The following is a 26,643-nucleotide window of genomic DNA, read 5'->3' on the forward strand; positions in this document are numbered from 1 at the left end:
CCAGACAGTGACAATACCTTTCAGTAGAGAGAAAGGTTCCACGATCAATCGGGAAGTTTGAAGATAGCCAATTCAGATGGAAAATAATGCGTGATTTTTTACAGTGGATAATTAATACTAGAACAATTTAACAAGGATTGTGGTGGATTTCATCTTGACAATTTTAAATCGTGGAGTTTTTTAGAGATTGGCTCAACAAGTGAAGAACTGGTTAACAGCCCATTCGTCGTGTGGATGTGTCCTCCCAGTAATAGATGAGGAGATGTCAATCCAGGAAGGCAAGTTGCTTCTGTAATGAAGCAGCACTCCCAGCCCTATTAAGCCAGATTAACGTGATATTTGCAAAGGATTTGTTCTGCTGTTTCTCTTTGTTACTCCTCTCTTCAGTTGTCATTATATTGCCTGCTCTGTACTTTCAATTCATATCTGAAGAAGTGAGTTTTTTACATGAAGCTTATGTCAATAACTTTTGTCTTAAAGGGCCATGACTCCTTGTTGTTTTTTGGATATTAAAATCTTTGTCCATACACCACCACAAGCTGTCTTCAAAACTGTGTCTTTATAGCCACTGTGTAATGCAGTAACAATCATGCATTGTATCGTCATAAATCCAGGATGAAAGGTGAAAACTCAGCCCAGCTGACAAATCTTTTATATATAACAGTTTCCTCCATGCCATCTCTTGCCCTCCCTGATTCACAAATTTCTTCTCCAGCTTCCTCGACAAAAATAATGAGTTGGAAATGAGAGAGTGAGAGAAAAAATTTGTAAAAATATAATGTTTTGCTAGTTAGTTGAATCGATTGGTCCAACAAATAAGAAAAGCAGAAACATTATTTTGGGGCATATCCAGTGAAATTTGAAATCCATAAAGATTTAACATCTCTAAATGAATTTTACTGTATACCATACTGTACTTTAAACATTTGGAAACGCCGCAAGAGTCCTGGGCACTATAGACTAACAGAAATATTGGAGCATGAGCTTTTGTGGGTGGAATATCCACTTCGTCGATGCATAGGGGAAATTTCAGGGGCGGTATCTCTAGCCTTCAAGAGAAGCAGGCTAGAAATTGACGGTATTCAATTAGAAGGAGGTGAGGGGCCTTCTTCTAGTCGTGAGATGTGACACCAAAGGAGAGAAAGTTTTGTAGTGGCTAGCCCTTCCCATCTTGTTTAATTCTGACTGATGGTGTCAATTTGCGTGAACTGAAAGTTAGCAGTTTCTTTTTGAAGTCTGTCCTGAAGTTTTGTTGCTCAAGATGGTACTGTAACCTCTGTTGTGTGTCCAGGAATCAGTGTTCCTACATGTTTGTACTGCCATTCCTATATATCTGATTTGTGTACCATTTCCTTTTCCGTAGGGACTGTCGTTTGGACGAGATGTAATAGCAGCGGGGCATTGCTGGCATAATGATGGGCTATATTACCATTGGTACGTCCGATGCATGAACTGGTGATGTGTGGCTGATCTGGGTTGTCCTGTGATGGTGTGCGCTGTGTCGGCACGTGCACTAGGTTTGTTTGCACGGAATTTGTGCCACTCTCGCATCTCTACCCCGTTGACACCATCACAGGACCTACCGATCGCACTCATCCGGTTCTCATCACCTGACGCACAATGTAATACTTATCACAAGTTGCCACACTCACATGTACCTGCAGCCAAGAATTCGAGTGATTATTGGAACGTGCATGATTGTCTTTCTGTGCCATATTGTTCCTTAGGGCCAGATCTTAGCTTGATTAGCAGTGTAGCTCTGCTCCCATACACTGACACCATTTACAGCACCTAGGTGGGCTCTTTCTTTACCCGTAGCTCCTTTCCCCACTTAATTTATTAAATGCCAAACTTCATTAACAGACTAAGGTTTTCTCAGTGTTGACCTCTTGCTCTTGCGATTGAAGTGGCCTAAACTTAAATTCTGGAAAGCCAGAAATACAAAAATTAGTGTATCAGATTTGATTGCCAGGTGTAGGGGAAAAATTTCTGTTCATGACCTTTTAGGGCTTTATTCCTAGAAATAGAAACAGCCATATTGTGTCAGGGTTCCCTTCCCACTCTGAACTCTAGGCGTACGATGCAGGGACCCACAGAAAGACCCTATGCTGATCTACCAGCTTAGCGTAAAATTCCCAAGCACAAACTCTCGCATTGTGGATGCTGCCAACAAGTGTGTTAGACAAAAGATTAAGAAAGGACCACTTGATTCCGTTTCCCCAACATCCCCCCAATTCACTTCACCCCTTTCCTGGCGCTTGAGATACTTACCAATTACTATCGACTATAATCTATAATTATAATTAAACATTGTTGATGAAAGATAAGGCTTTAAACATGTTAAGTGTCAATTAAAATAATTAAATGCAGAGCCTCCGAACGGTGGCAGAACTGGCGTGTTAGTTCCAGTGAACATCAGTTGTGCCGCTTCGGCACACATGCATAGTTGCCTACCCCCACTCTACGCATTCCTTGCTATTACTTACAATTTCTGTATTTTAGATGTATTCATTTCAGTAGAACTGGATTACTCTGCTGGTCTCTTCTGGTCTCAGAGAGACCAGAAAGGCTTTCCGGGTTGGACTCCCTCCGCTGGCACCTCCGCTGGTGTCTGGAATTAGTCAGTCCATAGGGAGCGCCCTTCCTGGTGCGATGTGCCATCCATTCCTCACCTCTTTTGCTGGACCTTCATTGTCCTTCTGCTAGCATTCCCTTCAGGACATACGCTCCAGCATGCCCTCGTCCATTCTCACCCTTTGGTGTTGGGGGACACAGCGTCTTTCATTCCCCGCCAACGTGGCACCTACCCCAAAGTCTCACCCTTTCATCAGGGGTCTGATGCAGTCCCACTCTGGCATTTCCACAGCCGTGGAATACCAAGGTGGAAGGCGGGACCCAGGTGCCCTACACTAGGCAGCCCACTGGACCTCTGGCAGCAATGCCTGCCCTCCTTACTCTCCTTGTCATCTCTTTCCTGGGCCTCTTCCTTGCCCCTTTGCACCTTTGGCCGATTTCAGGGCCTGCAGCCTGGCAGGGTACTGGACTGAGAGTCCTTCTGTTCCCCCAAAGAGTGCCCAACACTGCCTGTCCCAGGTTAGTTTCCTCTCAGCAGACCTTCCCCTCTGAAGTCTGGAGAGACTGCCTGCTGCTCTCCTGGGCAGCTTACGGTGAGCCCGGTCCTGGATCGCCCCTTTCTGCCCAGCCTGACTGGTCTCGAACAGCCATCCCTGATTGGCTTCCACTTTGGCCGCTTTCTGGCTGTCTTAAAGCCCCTCTAAGGGGGGGGGCACTTGCCCCACCACCGCGTAACACCCCACTATTGAAAGTACCTTCTTTCCATTGGTCCTTCTGGTCAGTGCCAACTAGGTAATGGAAGTACTCTCTCAGAAGGAGGATTTTATGCTATCTTAGCTGTATGTTATTAACTGATCAGACAAGGGTCATGTAACCTCGTATCCTGTTTTGTGACAGTGGCCAATGCCAGATGCCCCAGAGGAAATTAACAGAGCAGGTAATCATCAAGTGATCCATCTCCTGTTGCCCATTCCCAGCTTCTGGCAAACAGAGAATAGGGATGCCATCCCTGCCCATCCTGGCTAATAGCCATCGATGGACCTATCCCCATGAATTTATCTAGTTCTTTCTTGAACCCTGTTAAAATCTTGGCCTTCACAACATTCTCTGGTAAAGAGTTCCACAGACTGACTGTGCGTTGTGTGAAAAAATACTTCCTTTTGTTTGTTTTTAAATCTGCTGCCTGTTAATTTCATTTGGTGACCCCTAGTTCCTGTGTGTTGAGAAGGAACAAATAACACTTCCTTATTTACTTTCTCCACAATAGTCATGAATGTATAGACCTCTACTATATCCCCCCTTAGTTGTCTCTTTTCCAAGTTGAAAAGTCCCAATCTTATTAATTTCTCCTCATACGTAATCTGTTCCATACCCCTAATAATTTTTGTTGCCCCTTTCTGAACCTTTTCCAATTCTAATTATGTTTTTTGAGATGGGTTGACCATATCTGCATGCAGTATTCAAGATGTGGGCATACCATGGATTTATACAGAGGCAATAAGATTTTTACCTCAGACTTCCTGACAACCTAATTAACTTAGTAGCCACTAACAAGAGATTTTATCAAAGGCTTACTGAAAGTCCAAATTGTCAACTGGTTCTCCTTTGTTTAGTTGACATTTTCAGAGTTCTAATCGATTAGAGAGGCATGATTTACTTTGTATAAGTGGTGCTGTCTTGTCCCTATCATATAATTATCATTCTATTTTTAATTATAGTTTCATCCAGCTTTCCTGATATTTGAAAGAGGGCTAACTGCTCTGTGATTCTCAGAATCACTTCTATTCAGCAATAGGTAAAACATTTACTGTCCTCGAGCATTTAAATGGCTGTGTTTGTTAGCACTTCAGTCACTTCACCTTCCACCTCAAGTCATTGATGTATCCAGTCCTAGTAATAATTTGTTCTTAAGTTTATCTATTTGTTCCAATACTATTACTTTTGATACTTCAATTTCTGGTGGTACCTACTGTTTATTACCTCAAAGAGTAGGTCTTGGAGTTGCGTCTTCAACATTTTTAAGGGTGAAGAGCAAATCCCAACTCATTTAATTTCTTTGTCCTCCTCCACTGACTCCCTGGTAGCAGTGTTGATATTTTAGTACATGTAATTGGCAAAGAAACAGTCCAGAGTTGGCATCTGATTAATTCTCTGTTCACCATCTTTTTTTTGTGTTCTCTGTGTAACATTGATTACTTTTAACATACACAGTATCAAGCGTACCTTTTTGTACCTGTTTAAGTTCTTTAGTGAAGCTTGGTAAGCTAATAAGCTGTTTCACCTACACCTCCAAGCCAGAAAAGAAGACCTTTTTTCTGAGCTCATGTAATTTCAATGAGTGCTTTGTGTCCCTAAAGTGCTGGGCGCAAAGGTATGGCGAGTAAATACTGCTACCAACAGATTTGAAAAAAACAAATGCGGTGACATAAGCCTGAAACTGAAAAGCTGTCCAAGTTGAGCTGTGAATTCCCCTCTTGCAGTCTGGGTGCTATTGATACCTTGGACATTTAGCAGCTGCAGGAATCAGGCTTGTGAATGGAGTCCCTTGTCTGCATCAACTGAGCCAATTAGAAGTGTCTTGGTTTAGCCAACAGGAAATGACATTGCAGCCAGTACCTCAATATAGTGTGTATGTATGCATATCTGTGATTACATACACACTTTCTTCCACTCAGAAGGTTCTCTCAGAAACTGGAGAAGACAGAGAAACAGAGCTGGCACAACTATAACTCAACATAAAAGAAGACTGAGTTGTTTTGCTGTGAATATCAGATTCACAGATTGAGATCTCAAGTTCTAGACTTGAGAACCAGAAAAACCTTTAATGCTATTGCCTGGTGTCTCATTTTTACAGGGCTGAGGGGCAGGAGTATTCACGCTTGAGCTTGTCCTTTCTTGGAAAGAGAGGAAAAATTTCAGCTTATTTGCTTTTATAAATGCATCTGAAAGACTTCACATGTAAAAATATTTTTCTTGTATTTAAACAAAAAAGGTATTATGACATCTGTTTTGGTTAAACAAAGAAAATAGCTATAATCTTGAACAGCATTTGGCAGCTGGTGCTACACCGTATGAATTTTTGGAAACTTTGTTAAAGCCAGAGTGCATTGGTGTTTCTAGTGACTGCATAGACTTGGTAGTTATTGAATATTCACTGTGGTTTGATGGAATTGAGCAGTGAGTCCTGCGCTAATGAGCATCTTGGGATTGTGTTTAAGAGTTAAACTGATGTACTGGAAATTCAGATTGTATCAGCTCACCTGGGGAACTTTGCCCTCGGAATATCCTCAGAAAGGTAAGCAGTATTGCCAAACTCTAACATTGAAAAATCATCAGTCATGCCTCAAAAAAAATATGAGATTGACTTTAAAAATAGTATTTTAGTATTATTTCCTTTCTGACTTTTTGAGACTTTAGCTTATGTTTTCAAGCCTTTCTCTGCAACCCTAAGAGCTAGAAACTTATCTTAAAAACAAAACAAAAACGAGAAACTGGGATTCTAATGCAGTAATACTATTCCAGGAGTTTGGCCTTCTAAGAAAAATACCAAACATTACAGGAGTCATGATAAAATCATGAGTTGGAAAGAATTGCTTCAAATCACTGAAATATGATTAGGAGATTGAATAGTTTGGGATATTCTCTGAGGGTGTGAATAGCTGCTACTTGATATCTGCAGAACAAACTTACTTTGCCAGATAGCTATTCTGTTAGCATTGATGCTTCTAGCTCTGTTAGTCTTAGGTGGGTTCATTGTTTTTCAGATAGTACTTTCACAGTAAAACTAGTCTGTCTCCTCCCCCAGAATTGTTTCTAGCTGTCATTCTACATATTTGATATTTCTGGAAATGTGTATTGGCGCACACTATCTTTTTCCAGAATTGTTGAAGTTTCATTTGAGCCACTTTGAAATAGATTATACAGTTGACAACCACTTGACTTTTTGTAGTAAGTCTCCCTAAATGACTTATACCTTGGAATTCTGTGGAAGAGGAGCTCTCACATGCCAAAAGTGACTATTTTTAGCTTCCTCTTTCCCAAGCTCCATGATATGCAGAATATCGCTTTGAAGTTATATGTTACCATAATTTAATATTTGAAGATGCACCCTTGCCTAGACCTCCTTACAATTCACACTTGCTGAGAGTTAGGCCATGTCTACATTTACTGGGGATCGATGCTGCTGTAATCAATGCATTGGTGGTTGATTTAGCAGGTCTAGTGAAGACCTGCTAAATTGACTGCAGAGTGCTCTTTGGTTGACTCCACCAGAACAAGAAGAGTAAGGTAAGTTGACAGGAGAGCATCTCCTGTAGACGCAGCGCAGTGTAGACACCCAGTAAGTCGACCTAAGCTACGTTGACTTCAGTTATGTTATTCACGTAGTTGGAGTAGCATAATTTAGGTTGACTTACCCTGGTAGTGCAGACAAGGCCTTAGTGGAATCTGTTCTGCTAATGGGGATGTAGCTGTACAGTACTAGATTTCTCATTGTAAGTGTATATACAGTTCCTCAGCTATCTTTCAAGCCTGTGTGTGTCTTCATATTTCCTTTTACCCCAACTTGTCATTGTGTCTGTAATGTTGCTGCTGCTCAAGTGTGGTGGTAACATAGATTTGCCATTACGAATTTTCTCAGCTATCATAAAGCAGATCACTTTTGCAAATAGCCAACATACTTTTGCTCTGTGAAACCCAAAGAGCAAGTACTGCAAGTGGACCATGTTTGCTGCTCCCTTTTCTCCCACTCAAGAACAGCCTTCATTATTGCATATTAATAGTCATTTTTAGCTTTATTTTTTCCCCCACTGCAGCAAGTATTTATTACCAATTCTAGTAATATTTTTTACCAATAATATTGACTTTTTTTCTTCAATCATTCTTATGCCTCTGATAGCCCTAAAGATATCTCTCCTCTAATTTGTTATTAGCTTACAGGTGTTGGATGGAACTCCTTGCAGAGTTTAATTGGCTTGAAGTTGGGGGAGGGATAGCTCAGTGGTTTGAGCATTGGCCTGCTAAACCCAGGGTTATGAGTTCAACACTTGTGGGGGCCATTTAGGGAACTGGGATAAAAATCTGTCTGGGGATTGGTCCTGATTTGAGCAGGGGGTTGGACTAGCTGACCTTCTGAGGTCCCTTCCAACCCTATGATTATAAGGGTAAAGTGAGTGATATGCTTTCTTCTTCATGGGCTGATCACATGGTCTCCACAGCATTTCCAGGACACCTTCAACATGACTTTCCTACATGATAGTGGACACACCACTATTAGATTACTGGGCTAACTCTCTGGGATTTAAGTGGAAGTCTTTTATGTCATCTTAAAATATATTTTAAAATTGAAATAAAACCCACATCTCTAGGTGCTTTTATTTTAACAATTCACTCCTTTCCTCTCCAGGGTGCTTCAAGGTGATTGGTGTTTTTAGGGAGAAAGATGAAGTCTCTTATACTGTAATAATAAATGAACCACCTCCACTAAGATTATAATTTAAGAATTCCTGTCCTGGAAAAGAGCAATGGGTCATCTAATCTGCAGTTGAGCTTCTAAAAATGGCAATGTCAAATGTTTCAGTGCAAGGTGCAATGTCTTCATAATGTATTCCTTCCTGACTTCAGCTGGTGAACAATTTAAACCCTAAAACAGAGGTTCTCACACTGTGGTCAGTGGACCACCAGTGGTCCACAAGCTCTACTCAGGTGATGCGTGGATAGTTTCCTCTAAGGTGCGCGCCTAGGTGGCCGCACAGGAGAGAATGAAGGGGCACCCACCTAATTAGTGGAGCCATGCACGCATAGCTTTACTAATTAGGTGCCTCAGCCCTGGAGAAGACTCACATGTAAGGTGAGATGGTGGCCTTGGGGGGGAACAGAAGGTGGGTGGGAGGGGTCAGTAGGGTGAGAAGACAAGGTGGAGGGAATTTGGGATGTCCATGGTTGCAGCAGACAGAGAAAGAGGTGACTTTCCCCAGCTCCAGGGCTGCGGCTCCCAGGGAGAGATGGCCCTCCTTCCTAGCTCTGTGGCTGCTGTGGTTTTGGGGGTCCCCCCTTCCAATCCCCAGCTTGGGGGCTGCAGGGGCGGGAGAGGGAGAGACCCCTCTCCTTTCCAGCTCTAGCTCGCACGCTGTTGCAGTGAGGGAGAGAGGGCACATCAATTTCATGAGAAAGGTAAGACTACTGATATTAAAATTGGAGTTGTGTGCTTTTATTTGTCAAACAAAAAAGTTTTTGTTCTGTTTTTTGATACAGCGCTTTTATCCAAGGCACTTTACAGTAGTTAGCTAATGGTACAAACAACATTTGGAAAGATCATTAAGTGGTCTGCCGAGACCCTCAGCAATTTTCAAGTGGTCCACAAAAAAGAAGTTTGAGAACCACTGCCCTAAAACATCCAAATCTGATGATCTGTAGGTTCTCTGTATGAGCCTGATGTAAGTCTGGCAGCTGGAATGTTGTATTTGGTTGTGGGCATTTTGGGTTCACTAGTTGTCTGGAATTGGGGAAGAAGCAAAAAAATGATGTGTGCCACAAGGATGATATGTTTCAGAAACATCAAAAGGGATGCAGGGGCAAGGTAAAGAATATATAAGTCTACCAATGTTTGGAAGGGTATTGACAGAAAGGAGAGAGAGGAATTGAGTCTAGTGCAACAGTGTACAGTTAGGAGTAATGAGATGAAAAAACTTAACTTCACTGCCAAAAAGGTGTATTTTTTTTATGTCAAGATAGCTATTGATGTAAAATCCTAGTGGAGTCAAGGACCTGTAGTGTTTACCTTAGTGTGGCTGATCAAGGTTAATTCTGTACTCCGATCTGAGGTTTTCCTCAGCTAGCCACACTGAGGTAAACACTACAGGGCCTCGTCTCTACTTGGACTTTACATCAGTAGCTATTCCATTTTACATGAGGACAGCCATCTTAGTGTAAAAACAACAACAAAACACAACTTCTTTGCTTTCTCCACATCCCCAGTCTCTTTGCCTCAGCATCACTCTCCTTGACCTCTTCTCCCCTTCAGCATCCCCTGTCCCTTTAGCTCAGGGGTGGGCAAACTTTTTGGCCTGAGGGCCACATTGGAGTTCTGAAACTGTATGGAGGGCTGGGTAGGGAACGCTGTGCCTCCCCAAATAGCCTGGCCCCTTCCTCATGTCCGCCCCTCCCACTTTCCACCCCTGACTGCCTGCCTCAGACCCTCCACCCATCCACCCCCCCAGCTCCTTGTCCCCTGACCACCCCCTCCTGGGACCGTGCCACCTCTAACCTCTCCCCCATTGAACCCCCACCATTCCCTGACTGCCTCCATCCCCTGACAGGCTTCCCAGGACTCCCATGCCTATCCAACTGCCTCCTGCTCCCTGTCCCCTGACTGCCCCCTGGGACCCCTTGCCCCTTATCTGACCCCCCCTCCCCCCACCCTGTCCCGGGACCCCTTGCCCCCATCCAACCCTCCTGTTCCTCATTCTCTGAGGGTCTCCCTGGACTCCATACCCCTTATCCAACCCCCCACACACACTCCCTGCCCCTATCCAACACCCCCTGCTTCTTGTCCCTTGACTGCCCCCGGGACCTCCTGCCCCTTATCCAACCTCCTTGCCCCCTTAGCATGCCACTCAGAGCACCAGGACTGGCAGCCGCACCGCCTGGCTGGAGCCAGCCATGCTGCTGTGCTGCCTGGCAGGAGCTCGCAGCCCCCATGCCAAGAGCACTGGTGGCACTGCAGTCTGAGGCTGCAGATGAGGGGGCACAGCAGGGAAGAGGCCGGGGGCTAGCCTCCCCAGCCAGGAGCTCAAGGGCCGGGCAGGAAGGTCCTGTGGCCCGGATATGGCCCATGGGCCACAGTTTGGCCACCTCTGCTTTAGCTGATGCCCTCGTATCTAAGCCCACCACATAAATAAATAAATAGTGGAACTGATGTGTTTGCTGCCATCACATTGTTCATTCTGCTTGTGTGTTCCACCTTTTTTTTTTTTTTTTCCACTCTTTACCTGTCTTATCTATTTAGATTGTAAACTCTGCAGGGCAGGAACCATCCTTTTGTTTCATGTTTGTATAGTTCTTAGCACAACAGAGTCCCAGTCCATGACAAGGGCACCTAGGCACTGTGGTATTACAATTAATTTTTAACAATAATAACCTACATTTCCCCTTGCCCTTATTTGGCTCTCAGGAAAAGCTACCTCACCAAGTTCTTTTAAACTATGAAATATTTTTCCAATTCAAACAGAGAGCTCTTTTTCTTTTAGTCTCTTCATATCAAGCCTCCCCTTAGAGCAGGCCTGCACAACTCGTAAAGCAGCAAGGGCCATATTGCTCCAAAGAAAAAGAGCTGAGGGCCAAACCCCACCCCATGCCATCAAAACACCACAACACCCAGCCCTCCCGGAAACACAACACACGCACCCCCAGGGCCACCCACCTGCTCAGTTCATCATCCCCCCCATGAAATAAGGGGAGGGGAAAAGGGGGACAGTTTGAAGGAATTTTCTGGGGCTATGAACTAAGCCAGGGAGGGGAATGCAGGGCAGTGTGAAGGGATTGGATGTGACTGTCCAACACACAAACACAGGGGCCGCAGGGAGCCCTGGGGTCGGGGGGGGAGGGCAGTGTGATAAGGGCCAGGGAAGGGGGCAGCAGTTGGGGCAGGACAGGTGCAACACACACACACACGCGTGCGCGCCTCCCCCAGGGATTTTCTGTCTGCCCAGAGACAGTTCAAACCCCCCCACCCCATCACTACGGAAGCCGCCCTGGGAGCAACCAGTACAGTAACTGCACCACCCCCCAACCAAAGGGGGCGCTTGAGGAGGTCTTGGCCCAGGTCCCCTCCCCTGGCTTGGCACTTACTGTCTCTGCTCCCTGTCTCCTGACTGCTCTGCTCCCTCTCCACACACACCCCCCAACAGCCCCCCCCCAAACTCCCACCCAACCAACCCTCCCCCTGTCCCCTGACTCCTCCCATGCCTCNTCCACACCCCCACCCCCTGACAGGCCCCTGTCCCCCAAACTCCTGACCCAGCCAACCCTTCTCCTGCTCCCTGATTGCCCCCCCAGCATTCCTCTTACCCCACCGTGCCACTTCAGCCACTCGCTCCACATGGAGCCAACCAAACAACCCGTCGAGCACACAACCCCTCCCCCACAGAGTGCTGCAATGCAATCCTGAGACCGGGGGCAAGTGGGAGCAGGGGAGGGACTCTGCTGGAGGCCAATGGGAGCAGCTAAATCAGGCCTAGGTCCCCAATTAGCTGTGCTGCACTCTGTGTGAGGGAAAGGGAAGGAAGGGAGGAAAAATCCCAGAAGGTTGCACCGGCCCTGGGCAAACCTGACAGCCCCACCTTGCCGCATGCGACCCGCGGGCCACATGTTGTGCAGGCCTATCTTAGAGGCAACGAAAATAATCAGTGGTAACAGAATTCAGTTGCCATTAGATGCCCCCTCATAACCAGGTGTGGTGTCACAGCTCTTTGGCTGGGCAAGCGCCCCTGCCCATGGTCGCGCTGGTGCTTTCTCTGCCTGGTAACTCAGCCCTGCAGCCAGGTCAACATCTTTAGTTCACCCTTTCCAACATCCCAGTTGTCCCAACTAAAAGTCCAAAAATGCCATTAACAGAAAGAAATCCTTTCACCCTCTGTAGGGTTCCTCCTCAGCTAGTCTTTGGCTCAATCTACAGCACCCTTGCTAGGCTTGATGATCCTTTTAGGGGCTTATACCAAACAGCGAGGTCTGCGCCTTTACATTTGCTGTGGTTTTCCTTGGGCCATTTCTTACCTCTTGTCTCTCACTCCACTCTGGGACTTCCCTGTTTTGGTCAAGGTCTGCCTATCTGAGGAGCTTTCTTTCCTGTGCTGAACTGTCTACCTAGCTCTCACTTCAACTCTTTCCTCAGCTGCACTTTATCACCAATTAAGCCTGGCTGTCTGTGGGGCCTCATTACCCTCAGGTGGGGTTTATTCAATGGTCAGATTATTTTAGCCCCAGGTTCTCCGGCACAGCAGGCAAGCTACCCTGTTATATTGTAGTAACAAAGAGCATATAGTAATTGAAATGAGAAGATACCATCAATTTCATGCATTTTCCATATAATTTATCCCCTTAATTGTTTTCATAATTAAAAATCATAAATTTTACTCATGCATAATTATAAATAGAACTGTATTACATACCAAACCAAGCATTTTACTTAAATGTGACTCTGAGCTGTGTGTGTTCGCTTTATTCAGTAGATTTGTTGCAGTGCAAGGTTTTAACATCATTCTGTGGAAGGCCTGTTTGCTGTAACTATTAATCTATGCATTGTTCTCTGAATTCTGTCGTTTGCTTCGAGTCATTTGGTTGCCTACCAGGGAGAAGCACCTGGGAATGGCATTTGGCTTGGTTGTCCCTATTTTTCCAAAGCCAGATGTGAACTGTTAGAAAACTTTTAAATTGGTGTTTTCTCATGACCAAATAGAAGTCAGCATGGAGACTAAGTGGTCCCTCTGGGTCAGGGTTGATGCATGTTGATAGGGCAATGCTGGGAAGTTGCAAATGATACTCATGTTATATCATGTTCATTCAATAGATAGAAGCTCATTTTCCTGAGCTGTCAATCCAGCGGAACAGCTTGTGCTCTTGCTTTACTCAGTATGGTTTAGCAGGTGATAAATTTTAGCTAGCATGCCCATTTATTAGGATAAAGTAAGCTTATACCTTCCTATTAATTTCTTTAGGAGGAAAGCTCTAATACTTTTTTGCTGCTTCTTGTGTCCTTCCACCATGACCATATGTCTTTTTAGAATTGAGTACATGATATGGCTCGGTCTGTGGCCTTGGTGAGATCTTCCGTGGTGCTTGGTTCTTCCACGACCCAACAAATGTTCCATGGTTTGTGTTTCACCACAGTCATATGAGTCTGGATCATTAATAGTCTCACTTCTGCATATTGACTTTTGATCTGCCACTGCTTGTTCAGAGCTGATTTAAACAACTTCAGGTTGACCAATCCTTCTCTGCAACTGTGGAAAGGTGTTCAGCAATGTCAATGTGCATTTTGATGTCCTTGTCAAATATTTTGAGCCGTGAGCACCACATTACCAGTCATGTAGCTGTTGTTGTTGTTGTTGTTTTTTTTTAAGTGGTTCCATTGCAGCTAGGAAGCTTTTCTGCAATTTCAAGTGTCTGACTGCTGCAGAGTGACCATATAGTGGATATCTGGTTTCTTCAACCTGTTGTAATTATTCCATTTGGCTTGTGATTATAGTCCTAATATCAGGCAGAGTGGTTCCAACAAACATATAAAGGCTGATCACATTTGTTGGTTTTAGACATCCTGTGATGCAGCGACAGCTGTCATAGAACTTCTTTGTGGGAGCCACTCTTTCCCATACCAGACATGGGTATTTGGATGTCAAATAGCAAAGTACAAGTGCTGTTAGTGTTGCTGGGATGGTTCCTCATTTTTAATTTGTAAGCTTCCTAAGTATGTTGTTCCAAGGGCTAACTTTGCCTTTTGTCTTCTCCATGTGTGCCGTGAAGGAAAAAGTGTAGTCTAGCATCACTACAAGGTAGACAGGCTTTCAGAAGTGGGTAAGTGATCCCCACATTCCAAATGATGTTGAGTTGCCTATTGGCCTCACAATTCCAAAAGTGGAGGAGATTTACTTTTGTTTTTCTGGGTTTGCACAAAATTGGTTCTTGGCATGATAGACTGAGAGCCCACACAGTGCCAATATTAACGTAGCTTTGAGGCAGGCAAGATCTTGGCTTGGGCAGCAGTGCATAGTTCATCAGCATAGATAAAACTTCTTGGGCCAAGATGGATTGATTGATCATTCACCTAGGTGTTGGAAAGTATTGGCGAGAGTACACTCCTTTATGGTTTCAGTGAGTGCTAATTTAGATGCTACTGATGATACCTTTGATGTCAACATTTAACTATTTCACTTCTTAGCAAAGCATGTAAGAAAGAGGAGGAAGTGTTATATTTGTCAAGAGCTAAAATGAGGTGTGTGGAAGATGAATATAGAGGAGTTGAAATGGACTGGAGATCTGCCAGTTAACTTGTATAGGCCTCTAACATGGCTGAAATTTTTAGAGGGGCACAGTTGGTTTCATTTTCCTGAGGGGTTTCCCTCCAATAAACTTGGGAAAAACTGCAGTATAAGTAGGGCTCTTCATTTAACAATGGCCGAAGTGTTGAATGCCTTTTTGTTTGAATTTTCACCGAAAAAGTTAAATGATTGGATGACTGACACGTGAAACATCTGTTTAAATGGGGTTGGATCTGAGGCTAAAATAGAAAAAGAACAAGTTAAGAATCCCTTAGACAAGTTACATGTCTTCAGGTCAGCAGGACCTCATGAAATGCATCCTAGAATACTTTAGGAACTGGCTGAAGAGATCCTTGAGCCATTACAGCTCGTGGAGGATGAGAGGGATGCTAGAGGACTAGAAAGGGCAAATATAATACCTATCTGTAAAAAGGGGAATAAGGACAACTTAGTGAATTATGGACCAGTCACCTTAACTTTGGTATCCGATAAGATAATGGAGCAAATAATCTATTTGTGAGCACCTAGAGGAAAATAAGGTAATAAGTAACAGTCAACATGGATTTGTCATGAACAAATTGTGTCAAACCCAACTAATGTCCTTCTCTGACAGGATAACGCCTTGTGGGTGGGGGAAGCACTCGATATGATATATCTCAACTTTAGTGAGGCTTTTGATACTGTCTCACATGACCTCAAACAACCTAGAGAAATATAGCCTAGACAAATCTACTATAAGATGGGTGCACAACTAGCTGGAAAAACCGTACTCAGAGAGGAGTTATCAGTGGTTCAAAGTGGAGCTGGAAGAGCATATTGAGTGGGATCCTACAGAGATCTGTCCTGAGTCTGGCTCTATTGAATATCTTCATAAATGATATAGATGATGGCATAGAAAATACCAAGTTGTAAAGTTTGCAGATGATACCAAGCTAGGGGGGATTGCAAGCACTTTGGAGGATAGAAGTGTAATTCAAAGTGATCATGATAAACTGGAGAAATGGTCTGAGTTAAGCAGGATGAGATTCAGTAAGGACAAATGCAAAGGACTGCACTTAGGAAGGAATAATCCATTACACAAATACAAAATGGGAAATGACTGTCAAGGAAGGAGTACTGCAGAAAAGGATCTGAGGGTTATAGTGGATCAGAAACTGAATATGAGTCAACAGTGTAAAACTGTCACCTCCCCCTACCCCAAAAAACCCCCACAAAAAAACAAAAAAAAAAACCCACCCCATTATTCTGGGATGTATTAGCAGGAATGTTGTAAGCAAGACAGGAGAAGTAATTCTTCCACCGTACTCAGCACTGATAAGGCCTCAACTGGAGTACTGTGTTCAGTTCTGGGCACCACACTTCGGGAAAGATGTGGACAAATTGGAAGAAGTCCAGAGGAGAGCAACAAAACTGATTAAAGGCCTAGAAAACATGACCTACAAGGAAAGATTGAAAAAAAATAGGTTTATTTAGTCTGGAGAAGAGAAGGCTGATGAGGGACATAAGTCTTCAAGTACGTAAAAGGTTGTTATAAAGAGCAGGGTGACAAATTGTTCTCCTTAACTACTGAGGACAGGACAAGATGTAATGTAATGGGCTTAAATTGCAGCAAAGGAGGTTTAGGTTGGACATCAGGAAAAACTTCCTAACTGTCAGTGTAGTTAAGCACTGGAACAAATTACCTAGGGACACTGTGGAATCTCCGTCTTTGGAGGTTTTTAAGAGCAGGTTAGACAAGCTCCTGTCAGGAATGGTCTAGATAATATGTAGTCCTGCCTTGAGTGTATGGGACTGGACTAGAAGACTTCACAAGGTCCCTTTCAGTCCTATGATTCTAGATATTTACTGATTTCCCCTTAGCCCTTCAATCCAAAAAGTTAAATAAAAATTGCAGGCCCATCCACTTCTTTTGCACAGTGGTTGGAGCAAGAGAGTCAGGGAGCCAGATTCTGGCAACTAAGACTGCCCAACTGCTGCAAGGAGTGGAAGGATGCACCTCATCAACAGTGACTTCCCATGGCAGACAGAGCCCCCTCCTAACCTCAACCCTTTAACGCAGGAGTGGGCAGGGCCACTCTGAAGGACTTGGATCAGGAAGGGACCCTGTTTGGCAGGGGAAGTGGACAGGGCTCTATGGGGTGGTCTCAGCTGCCAGGAATAGGCAACTTGTTACACTACTGTGCAGGTACAGCAACCTCCAGCCTGCAGTTACCCTTCTCTGCAAGCAGGAGCTGAAGGCACAGGCCCACAGAGCCTTGTCCTTTTCCTTTTCCCCTGCTGGACTGAGCCTGCATAGTGGAAGCAGGCAGGGCTAGGCTGAAGGGTCAAGAGGGGGCTCTGTCTAACAAGGGTGCCAGTGTTCAGTGGCTGTAGCTTTCCACTCCCTTCCTGACTGGCCTTTTAGCATGGCCCCATCCGTTTTCTCTGAACAGTGGCGGGGAGAGATGGGAAGGAGCTGTGTCCTGGCAGCTGAGACCATGAGCTGCTGCAGGGAGCAAAAGATTTCCTTGGCTGCCAGATGGTTATTACACCTCCCTGCCCACTGCCCTTTGTTTTTGGTTTTTACCAGTTTTCTCCCATTTTAAATTTTTTTAATAAAAACCCACCAGTTCCTGGAAAAATTAAAACAAAAACTGAAAAGGAAGGGCCTTAAGTATAGTAAGTTTCAACTCCTTCCCCTCCTCCAGTTAGTTTCTCTTTTGCTGTTGTTAAATCCTTACAAACATCAAAAGGAATGCAGAGAAACCCTTATAAAAATTACAGGAATTTCAAAAGTTCCTTTTTAAAGGCAGCTCTATAAAATGATTTGTTTGTTTAAATTAGTTAATTTAAAAATAATCAGTTTGTCAATGGCCTTTTGAAATAACATAAGTGTTCTGACTTGGATATTCATAAACAAAAAATGTAGGTTTACTGTGCTGTTTATACTTTGTCTTTTTAAAAGGTGAGAGTTAGGACCAGAATGTCAACATCACCACATTTTTATCACTGATTACCAGTTCTCTAGCTTTTGTACATCTTACTCACTCTGTTTTAATGTTTCTTTAATGTAGTTACTTGTCGTTTCCTGTAAATAGCATATGAGCAGTTGCATGTGGTGTGGAAAATGACTCAAGCTGGGTGGCCCCCTTAAACTGATGACATGGTAGATCATTTGGATGAAAGCTAGCTGTTGCCTTGGAGAAATCATGATTCTTATGGTCTTAATTTGCTAAACCTAATGGAACAAAGTCTAACTTGCTTGATGCCAGAAATGTTTCAATTTGCAATCCGTTCTCCACCTCTTCCTCACACTGTCCACAGTGCATTGAGAAGCTCCACCCTTACTATACTTTTAGCAATAGTAGCTAGATAGAGCACAAAATGTATTTTCTCAGTGATGACTCCTCTTGCTCCTGGAGTGATGCTTTTCCTGTTGGTTCCCAGTCATGCGAGTAGTAATCACATAGAATGACTTGTGCTGGGAGTGGAATTCTAAGACTGCTTGTGTTTAGCAGTTCCTTTTGCTTGCTGTCGAGCACGGTATGATCCTGGGAACGGTTCTACTACAGTCCAGCAATTATGGCAAAGAGGAGAACCTGCTTTGCTGTCTCTGCAATGAAGCCTCTGATTCTGGTTTATCAGATTTCACAGGTATAGTGTATGGAAATGCTACACAGCACCCCTTCGTGCCTATGTTGCTATGTACACTGAATAGAGGACTTGAAAGGAAACAAAAGTCTCTTTCTTCCTTATAGTACAAGATCAGCTATAGGAAGACTGAGGATTTGTTTTTGTTCAGTTTTTTTAGAGGATTATTACAACTTGTCATATTGAACAGTTATACCTGTTTTATTTCAGAGGAGTAGAGAACTTTAGTGTTTGATCTGATTCTAAAATGTCAGGTTTTGGACTTTCTTTTAACTTTCTGTTCAGTTTTGTGTGGGAAGAGAAGTAACAGTAGCATGAAAAAAAAGGTACCTTGCAAATTGTCGGAACGGGAAAGTGAGTGTGCCAGGAGGGGAGTAAATTCTATAGTGGGAACAAAGAACAGGAAAAGGAAAGGGATGGATGAGACACAACCCTTTTCCTTGATCAAAAATGATGCAATTAGTATGTAAGAGAAGTGATTTTCTAGAGTGTAAATCTTCACTCTGGGGGAGACTAATGCAGTAGTACCATAACAATTATTTTATGATGCAGCTTAAAGTTAAAAGGATCTAGAGTTTAAAAACTAGAGGTTTCTAGTTTGATGCCCTACCCTGGATCTAAATGTAGTGCTTATGAAGTATTTACTCTATGGGGTTATTATACATAAATGTCATTGTTTCCTTGATGAGTTAGACAATCAACTAATGTAAATATAGCTTTTTCCATCTAGCAGGTTTTTTTCCTGCCCTTTATTTCTCCTGAAAATAAGGCTGCTATGTGCCTAAATCACTTTTGAAAATGGGGTTAAATCTTATAAATCCCTCAGGTGCTTTTGAATATTTTACCTCTAATCTCACTGACTGCTGAGAGTTACTCTTCAAACGTCAAACCTTTTACTTCAGTTTTGCTTTTTTTGGTATGTAATACTTCTCTTATGAACATGCACAGACCTCCTAAGCATTCAAAAGGAAGTAATGGTAGTCCCACATCTGCGTTGAATTCCTACTGGCGACTCAGTCCTTGGCTACACTGGCGCTTTACAGCACTGCAACTTTCTCGCACAGGGGTGTGAAAAAACACCCCCCTGAGCGCTGCAAGATACAGCACTGTAAAACGCCAGTGTAAACAGTACCGCATTGCTGGGAGCACAGCTCCCAGCGCTGCAAGCTAAACCCCATGAGGATGTGGAGTACGTGCAGCGCTGGGAGAGCTCTCTCCCAGCGCTGGCGCTGCGACCACACTCGCACTTGGCAGCGCTTTGACGTTTCAAGTGTAGCCATACCTTAAGGGTAGTACCACGAATGGTTTAATGTGGGTAGTGTTGTTCAAGGCTATGGAATCAGCAGCAGGTGGCATACCTACTGCCGCCTTTGGTCTGGGCTTTCCCTCTGGTTAAAGTATCCTCTGCTGAGCTGCATGTGGGCAGGCTAGAAGATCTTGACTGGTTGTGGTGCTTGATTCAGCAGCATTGATATTCTGCTCCTGCTATGAAGTTAACAACTAGATTCATAGTAACTGATTATACATCTGCTATAGCCTTTCCTTAAATTTGGGCTGGGTGCTCATTGCATTAGCCACAATGGCTTGAATTGAAACACTTGCATTTTTTATCTAAACTATATTAAACTATATTTGATTGTAAAAGAAAACTGTGTGTGCACTTTTTAAAAATCTCTGACTTTAAAGCAAATGCATAATTGAAACCAGGAAGACATTTGCACCTTGGTTAATGTAATTTGAGGCCAAAAGTACAAATGTCTTTAAAGAGAGTGCAAGCCCTTATCACACACTTGCAGCATTTCTGCTCCTTTAAGGAAGGAGGACAGTCTGGTCACTAAAGCAGAGAGCGCTGGGAGTCAGGAGACTTCCTTTGTCTGAGGCTTGGTGTGTGACCTTGCCCAAGGCACTGAAAGACTTGGAATGGCTTTGATGGAAGGCACTACAAAAGTGTAAAGAATGCATTATTTAATTACTATTTATTTTTGCTCCATAAAGACAGCTGCTTCTAGGAATTGGTGCTCCTATCCGTTGCCACTAAAACAGTTCAGTGCTAATTATTTGACGTGTATATACATGCCCAGCTAGAAGAAACTGTGCTGGGATATGGGCACTTGTGCTATAATTTATCCACTGAGATTTTCTCATGTTGTCTTGTGATACCAGTGTAGTACTGTAGTATTCTCTAAAACCAATTAGTATTGATGAGATGACAGCAATCCATGTACAAAAACTGTTGCGCACACCTGCAGTAAAACATTAGGAATGAAAATATCACTAGCTTAATACCTAGCTGCAGGTTTATTTGTTGGTAGTGGAGCTTATAACTTTGAGCCCGATGAGCTCTGCTGGTGCATGTGATAACTTTTCAGTTAGACCTGAAATGTAGATTACTCACCAAACACAAGATCAGCAGGTTATACTGGCAAAGCACATAACTTCTGTGAAACCTCAAATACAGATCCAGTCACTCCAGACACAAGTTTACAGCCCCCCTGAGAAGCATGTTCTTGATTTCATGATAGTTATAAACTCTGCCAGCATAACCAACAGAGTATGTAACTATTCATGAGTGCTGCTAGGAAAAATGTTGGATAAATTAACAATCACAACCTGTGCTTTCATGTTTGTTACAGTAGCATGAAAATGTAGGGGGCGGGGGAGGGGAGAAGGAGAGTAAAGTGGAAAAACTGAATGGATATCGCAGGAAAATCCCTAAGTTTTGGTTTCCTGACACTGAGTCTTGGCCTCTTCTGAATCCATGCCAAATGTTTGCCTGCTGCTTGGACCATGCCTAGGCCCTTCCCTGTTTGTTTCTCACTGGCTTCCCCTTGTCCCCATCCTGTAGCACATTTAAGCTCTCTCTCTCCTTTGAGGGGTCTGCGCAGACTAGCTTCTGCTTTTGGGTGTGTCTCAGGGCTGGTCTACGCTACAGGGTAAAATCGATTTTAGATACGCAATTTCAGCTACGTGAATAATGTAGCTGAAGTCGAATATCTAAAATCGATTTCCTCACCCGTCCTCACCGCGCGGGATCGATATAAGCGTGCTCAGGGATCGATATATCCCGTCTAGATAAGACGCGATATATCGATCCCTGAACAATCGATTTTAATGCGCCGATACGGCGCGTAGTCTAGACGTGGCCTCACTCTGTGCTGCCTCATTCTTCCCATGTTACTCAGTTAACTGGCTCCTTCATGCCTTATTCCATCCTGTCTCTGAATTCCTAACACACTAAATTAAAAAGAAAAAAAATAAATTGTTGCATTAAATGCTAGTGTAGTCCCAAGCTTGTCTCTGGGAACATTTGTATCATTTTAGGCTTCCTAAAGCAGTTGATCTTCATGGAGACATGCCATTTGATGTCAGTATTAATTAATGTTTCTGGCCACTCTTTCCAGTTCAGCTTCCCTAAAGAGGAGGAAAAAATGTGTAAAATGATCATATGAAACATTTATTTGTCATCAATCTTACCCTCACTTAACCTTTAGAAACTTGTGTGTTCCTTTCTCTTGTGGAAAAACTTCTAAAAGGTAGGGATGAGTTTGAAGAAGGGCTGATGAATTTCAGTTTCAACACAAGTTACTATATATTTTCATATCTTTATAACAAGCTCGATATTCTCTGGTCGCACAGGCTGTTTTTCTGATGCCTGGCTTGATATACAACATCCGTTCTTGAAAAATCCATACTTCCTGTTCTAGCCAGTGCTCATAAAGCTGCAGCAACGCTGTTGTGTGTGCATTGGATTTTGACATTCACAGCTGTTGTACATAAAGTAAATTCCCTCCTCTCACCTTTTTTGTCCAGAGGCCCTTCACCGCCCCTATGGTTGTGATGTTGAACCCCAGGCACTGAATGAAGCCATCAGGTGGAGCTCTAAGGAGAACCTGCTTGGAACCACTGAGAGCGATCCCAATCTTTTTGTTGCACTTTATGATTTTGTAGCAAGCGGCGACAACACGCTCAGCATCACCAAAGGTAAGGCGTGCTGTACCCTTTCAATATCTTCATGTCGTTCCAGTTTGTTCTCATCAAGGTGTTGATTCACAGACCTGTGATAGCTAAGATGGTGGCACATACCTGTCCAAAGAGCCCTAAATTAGAGGGAGAGCATGACTCACATGGACTATTGTTTCTCTGCCGCTCTACAAGGGGCAAGGTATTTCACACTAAGGTTGTGTCTACACTTAAGCCACTGACAGTGGCAACACTGCAGCTATGCCACTGTAGCACTTCGATGTAGAACTCGCTACAGCAACAGGAGGGGTTCTCCCATCACTGTAGTCAATCCAACTCCCTGAGAAGCAGTAGATAGAAGAATTCTTCTACTGACCTATCAACTTAGCACTGTCTATGCTGGGGGTTAGGCCAGGGCCGGCTTTAGGCCGATTCGCCCAATTCCCCCGAATCAGGCCCCGCGCCTAAGAGGGCCAGGCATCGGCACCTTTTTAGCTTTTACTCACCCGGCGACGTTCCAGGTCTTCGGCGGCATTTCAGCAGTGGGTCCTCAAGTGCCGCCGAAGACCTGGAGTGAGTGAAGGACCCTCTGCCGAAGTGCAGCTGAAGACCTGGAGCGCCACCAGGTGACTACGAATTGGGCCCTGCAATTGCTAAAGCTGGCCCTGGGTTAGGCTGCCACTTAGGGATGTGGATTTTTCACACCCCTGAGCAATGTAGCTGGGTGAACCTAACTTTATAGTGTAGACCTGGTATAAGATGGCAGCATTAATTTCTCCCTTCAGAACTATAGGTAGCTTCCTTCAATGCTAAAGCTGTGGGTTTAATATTGAGAAAAGAATGTACTAGAATCACTTGTCACTTCATTCCACCAGAGAGAGTGGAAGAAGTGAATATAGCTGAAGTAGATTATGATCTTTCATGAACTCCTGATAGGTAGATTGGTGCCTTGCTAGTGAGTGTTTTTTCTTTGACTTACGTAACAGGGACCCCTGCTGGAGAAATAACTTATTGCAGAGATTACTATCTATAGGCAGTACTCAGTTGGTGATCCAATGAGCATAATTATTACCATCATAGACTTTAAGGTCAGAAGGGACCATTATGATCATCTAGTCTGACCTCCTGCACAACACAGGCCACAGAATCTCACCCACCCACTCCTGTATCAAACCTGTGTCTGAGCCATTGAAGTCCTCAAATCATGATAGTAAATCATTTTTGTCACCAGAAAATATCAGGTCTGTGGCAGAAATTTACCCAACGTCTGTGGTGAAGACTGATAGAAAGTCATCAGTTTTCTGCTCAGCAATGTTTTTATTTTCCTTAGTTGCCATCCTAATACTCCAAAATCACCTACGCCTAACCTTCCCATTGCAATGTGAGAAGTTTCATAATTTTTCTTCAGAAATAAGTAAACTCTTGGGTTAGGCCTATAGCACTAGTTTTCACTGCTAGTATCACTGCATGTCCTTCAGCCTTAGACAGGGCGTTGATTGAAGGACAGTTAGCATAAGCCTTGGTGGTGCTGGGCATTAGTGACCAAACTAACTTGGCAGGTGGGAAATTGATCCCGCACCTGCTCTGAAACTGTCAGCTTTCAAAACACTAGTTCTTCCTTGCTCCCATCAGCAGCTGCTGATTTTACCAGTATCTCCATCCCTACAGAAAACTAATCCCAGCACCACTGCTGTCAACATGCACACAGATATTTTGGGAACGTTAGGAGCAATTATCTAAATTGCTTGGCTGGCACAGAGGGCAGGTAATTGAACATCCTGAGGAGCACTGCATGGTAGGACTGTGACACTAGTACTGAGATCTAGAATCTCACGGTCCTACTGTGGTAATATGTGCAGGCTTCTTTGTCTGTCTGTAGTGACACTTCTCAACTTTATCACCCATATACAGATTTCACTGTCCTGCTGCCTCAACTCAATGGAAATCAAAGGCCTCTTTAAATATACCAAGGAGGTTTCTTAGCACTATTGTCAATGGATGCCAGAAAAATGTATCTTGCTGTACAACAATTTTTAAAAGGGTTGGTTTTAGGATCTCCAACCTGGAATGGGTCCTCCAACCTCTTAGGAAAGAATCAGCTCCCTGCTTCAGAAATCCAAACCAGATGAAGCACTGGAACTGGTTGACATATGTGGAAATGTGGTTGCATGTTAGTAAGTTTCAGCTGAGTATCCAAATTGGAGTAACTAGGGAATAATGTCTTAACTGTTCAGCTCCTTGAGGTTGTCAAAACTATTCTCCCCGCCCCCTCCCCCCGGGACTCCTGAATCTAGGTTTGTCATAGTATAATTCCTCGATTTGAACCTTAGAGTTCAGATATGAGGTACTAGCATAAAGTCCTCTAAGCTTAATCTCCAGCTTAGATCTGATAGGCTGCCACCAGGTCAGGAATTGATAGGGCCTGACCCCCCTTTCCTCTCTCTGGTGTCCCCAACCCTTCCCTGGAGGGACCCCCAGAACCAATCCCTTGGAGTCTAAAACAGGAGAGAATAACCCTCCCCCTCCTCCCAGGTTGCCCCTTGGTCTACCTGCAGTACCAAGAAACCCTGTGTTCTCGCTTCCAAGAGTAACGTTTCTAATTCCTCAGACAATTGAGATGCAAAATACCAACAGCTTGGCTTGCTACGTAGAAAAGATCTTTCCACAATGTTTTGAAAAAGAAAGCTTATATAGAAAGGAAAATACAGAATACATAACTTGCATAAACCATAATACAGCTCACCTACTTAAGAAATATGAATAACCCAGTCTATGTAAAAATAGCCAATTAACAGACCAGCAAGTCACACACAGGAAGTACAAAGCAAAGCCTATCATAGCCGATTTTACTTGTTCCGTTTTGTTACCAGCCTTGTAAGTAGAATGAGAAGAAGATTGGAGTTAGCAAGAAGCTTGTCCTCACAGGTCGAGAAGCACAAAGACCCAGCATCCACATCTGTAACATAAACACAAAGCCCTCAATAGAGGCCGAATTACTTTTCCCTTTGGTCTCACAGACTTTTGAGTAGAATATTTCAGATAAGATGGATTAGAAAAAAAAGCTGTTTACATCATAGCCGGGAAGACAACAAGACCCCGAGTATAACAAATTCCCGCCCCTGACTTTTAAACAATCCAATTCTCTGATTGGTCCTCTGGTCAGGTGTTTGGTTACCCTTTCCAGGTAAAAGAAACTTAACCCTTACCTTACCTATCTACTTATGACAAGGTTAAAAGCTCATATGAGTCCACTTTCTGAATTTTAATTTTATCTACTTAAAAATTAAATGAAGCAGCTTGGGACTGTTGTATTAAAAGGTCTTTGCCAAAGACTTGTATTCGCTAGCTGCAAAGGCAGGCTCACATAACTAGTAGTATCAGAGGGGTAGCCGTGTTAGTCTGGATCTATAAAATCAACAAAGAGGCCTGTGGCACCTTATAGACTAACAGACGTATTGGAGCATGAGCTTTCGTGGGTGAATATCCACTTCGTCAGATGCATGTGTAGTAGTATGTGTACTCAAAGGAGACTGACCTGATTTCAACTTGATTTCTTTCCCCTTGCCCCCATCTTCAGGTGAGAAGCTACGAGTCCTGGGTTACAACCAGAATGGTGAATGGAGTGAAGTATGTTCTAAGAATGGGCAGGGATGGGTGCCAAGCAACTATATCACACCAGTGAACAGCCTGGAGAAGCATTCCTGGTATCATGGGCCCGTGTCACGCAGTGCAGCAGAGTATCTGCTGAGCAGTCTCATCAATGGCAGTTTCCTGGTTCGTGAAAGTGAGAGCAGCCCAGGGCAGCTGTCCATCTCACTCCGGTACGAGGGGCGTGTTTACCACTACAGGATCAATACCACCGCAGATGGAAAGGTAAGGCCCGCTCCAAGGAACACAATGGGAAGAGAAAGTAGGGGATGTCTCTATTATCTTGTCTTGTACAAGTGAAAGGTGAAAAAAGGGAACGTCTGTCCACGCTGTATTCCTTAATCCAAGAAATAACACTTTGGAAAAAATCCCAAGAATACTGTTAATTGTCCTTGTTGAGTGGGTTACTGGAGAGCAGAATAGTGGTGGTTTGATGTAGTTACAGATCTATTTCAATTGGCCCTGGCAGGAACAGTCTGTATGTGAAAATAAGCAAGACTTTGTTAAATCAATGGTTGTTTGTCTTTGGCACAATTAGGGTGTGGTATGTCATATCTGGGGGAGATTCCACTGGTCCTAAAGGAGGTTGGAGACTGCACTTTACAATAGTTTTGGTTTTAAAATTATGGAAAGCATGGGGGAGGTCATTAGACAAGCCGATCACTTCAGCAGCTGTACTTTCCCAACCTGCCTCTTACTGCAGATGTAGACCCTATGTATTGGCCTGTTCTATTTCCCTATCAAACTGAGAGCAAATATATTTATAAATTCCCTTTATATTTATTTGAATGTTTTTACT

At 43.7% G+C, this 26,643-nt stretch overlaps 1 protein-coding gene across 3 annotated transcripts in view; it reads left to right on the plus strand.

Annotated features, from left to right (window-relative positions):
* Positions 1–26,643, plus strand: part of ABL2 (ABL proto-oncogene 2, non-receptor tyrosine kinase) — a 78,959-nt gene that overhangs the window by 28,222 nt on the left and 24,094 nt on the right. The window contains exons 1-3 of one of the 3 annotated variants that reach the window (XM_032796166.2): positions 5,225–5,869; positions 22,047–22,217; positions 25,774–26,069. In XM_032796166.2, coding sequence (XP_032652057.1) covers positions 5,767–5,869; positions 22,047–22,217; positions 25,774–26,069 — 570 coding nt within the window. In that variant the 5' untranslated portion in view covers positions 5,225–5,766. Of the gene's footprint in view, positions 1–5,224; positions 5,870–18,130; positions 18,240–22,046; positions 22,218–25,773; positions 26,070–26,643 lie in introns of those variants that run through there. The other 2 variants (XM_032796165.1, XM_032796167.2) reach the window with 2 other exon arrangements.

The sequence above is a fragment of the Chelonoidis abingdonii genome, chromosome 7 (genome assembly GCF_003597395.2).
Source record: "Chelonoidis abingdonii isolate Lonesome George chromosome 7, CheloAbing_2.0, whole genome shotgun sequence".
NCBI classification, from domain to species: domain Eukaryota; kingdom Metazoa; phylum Chordata; order Testudines; family Testudinidae; genus Chelonoidis; species Chelonoidis abingdonii.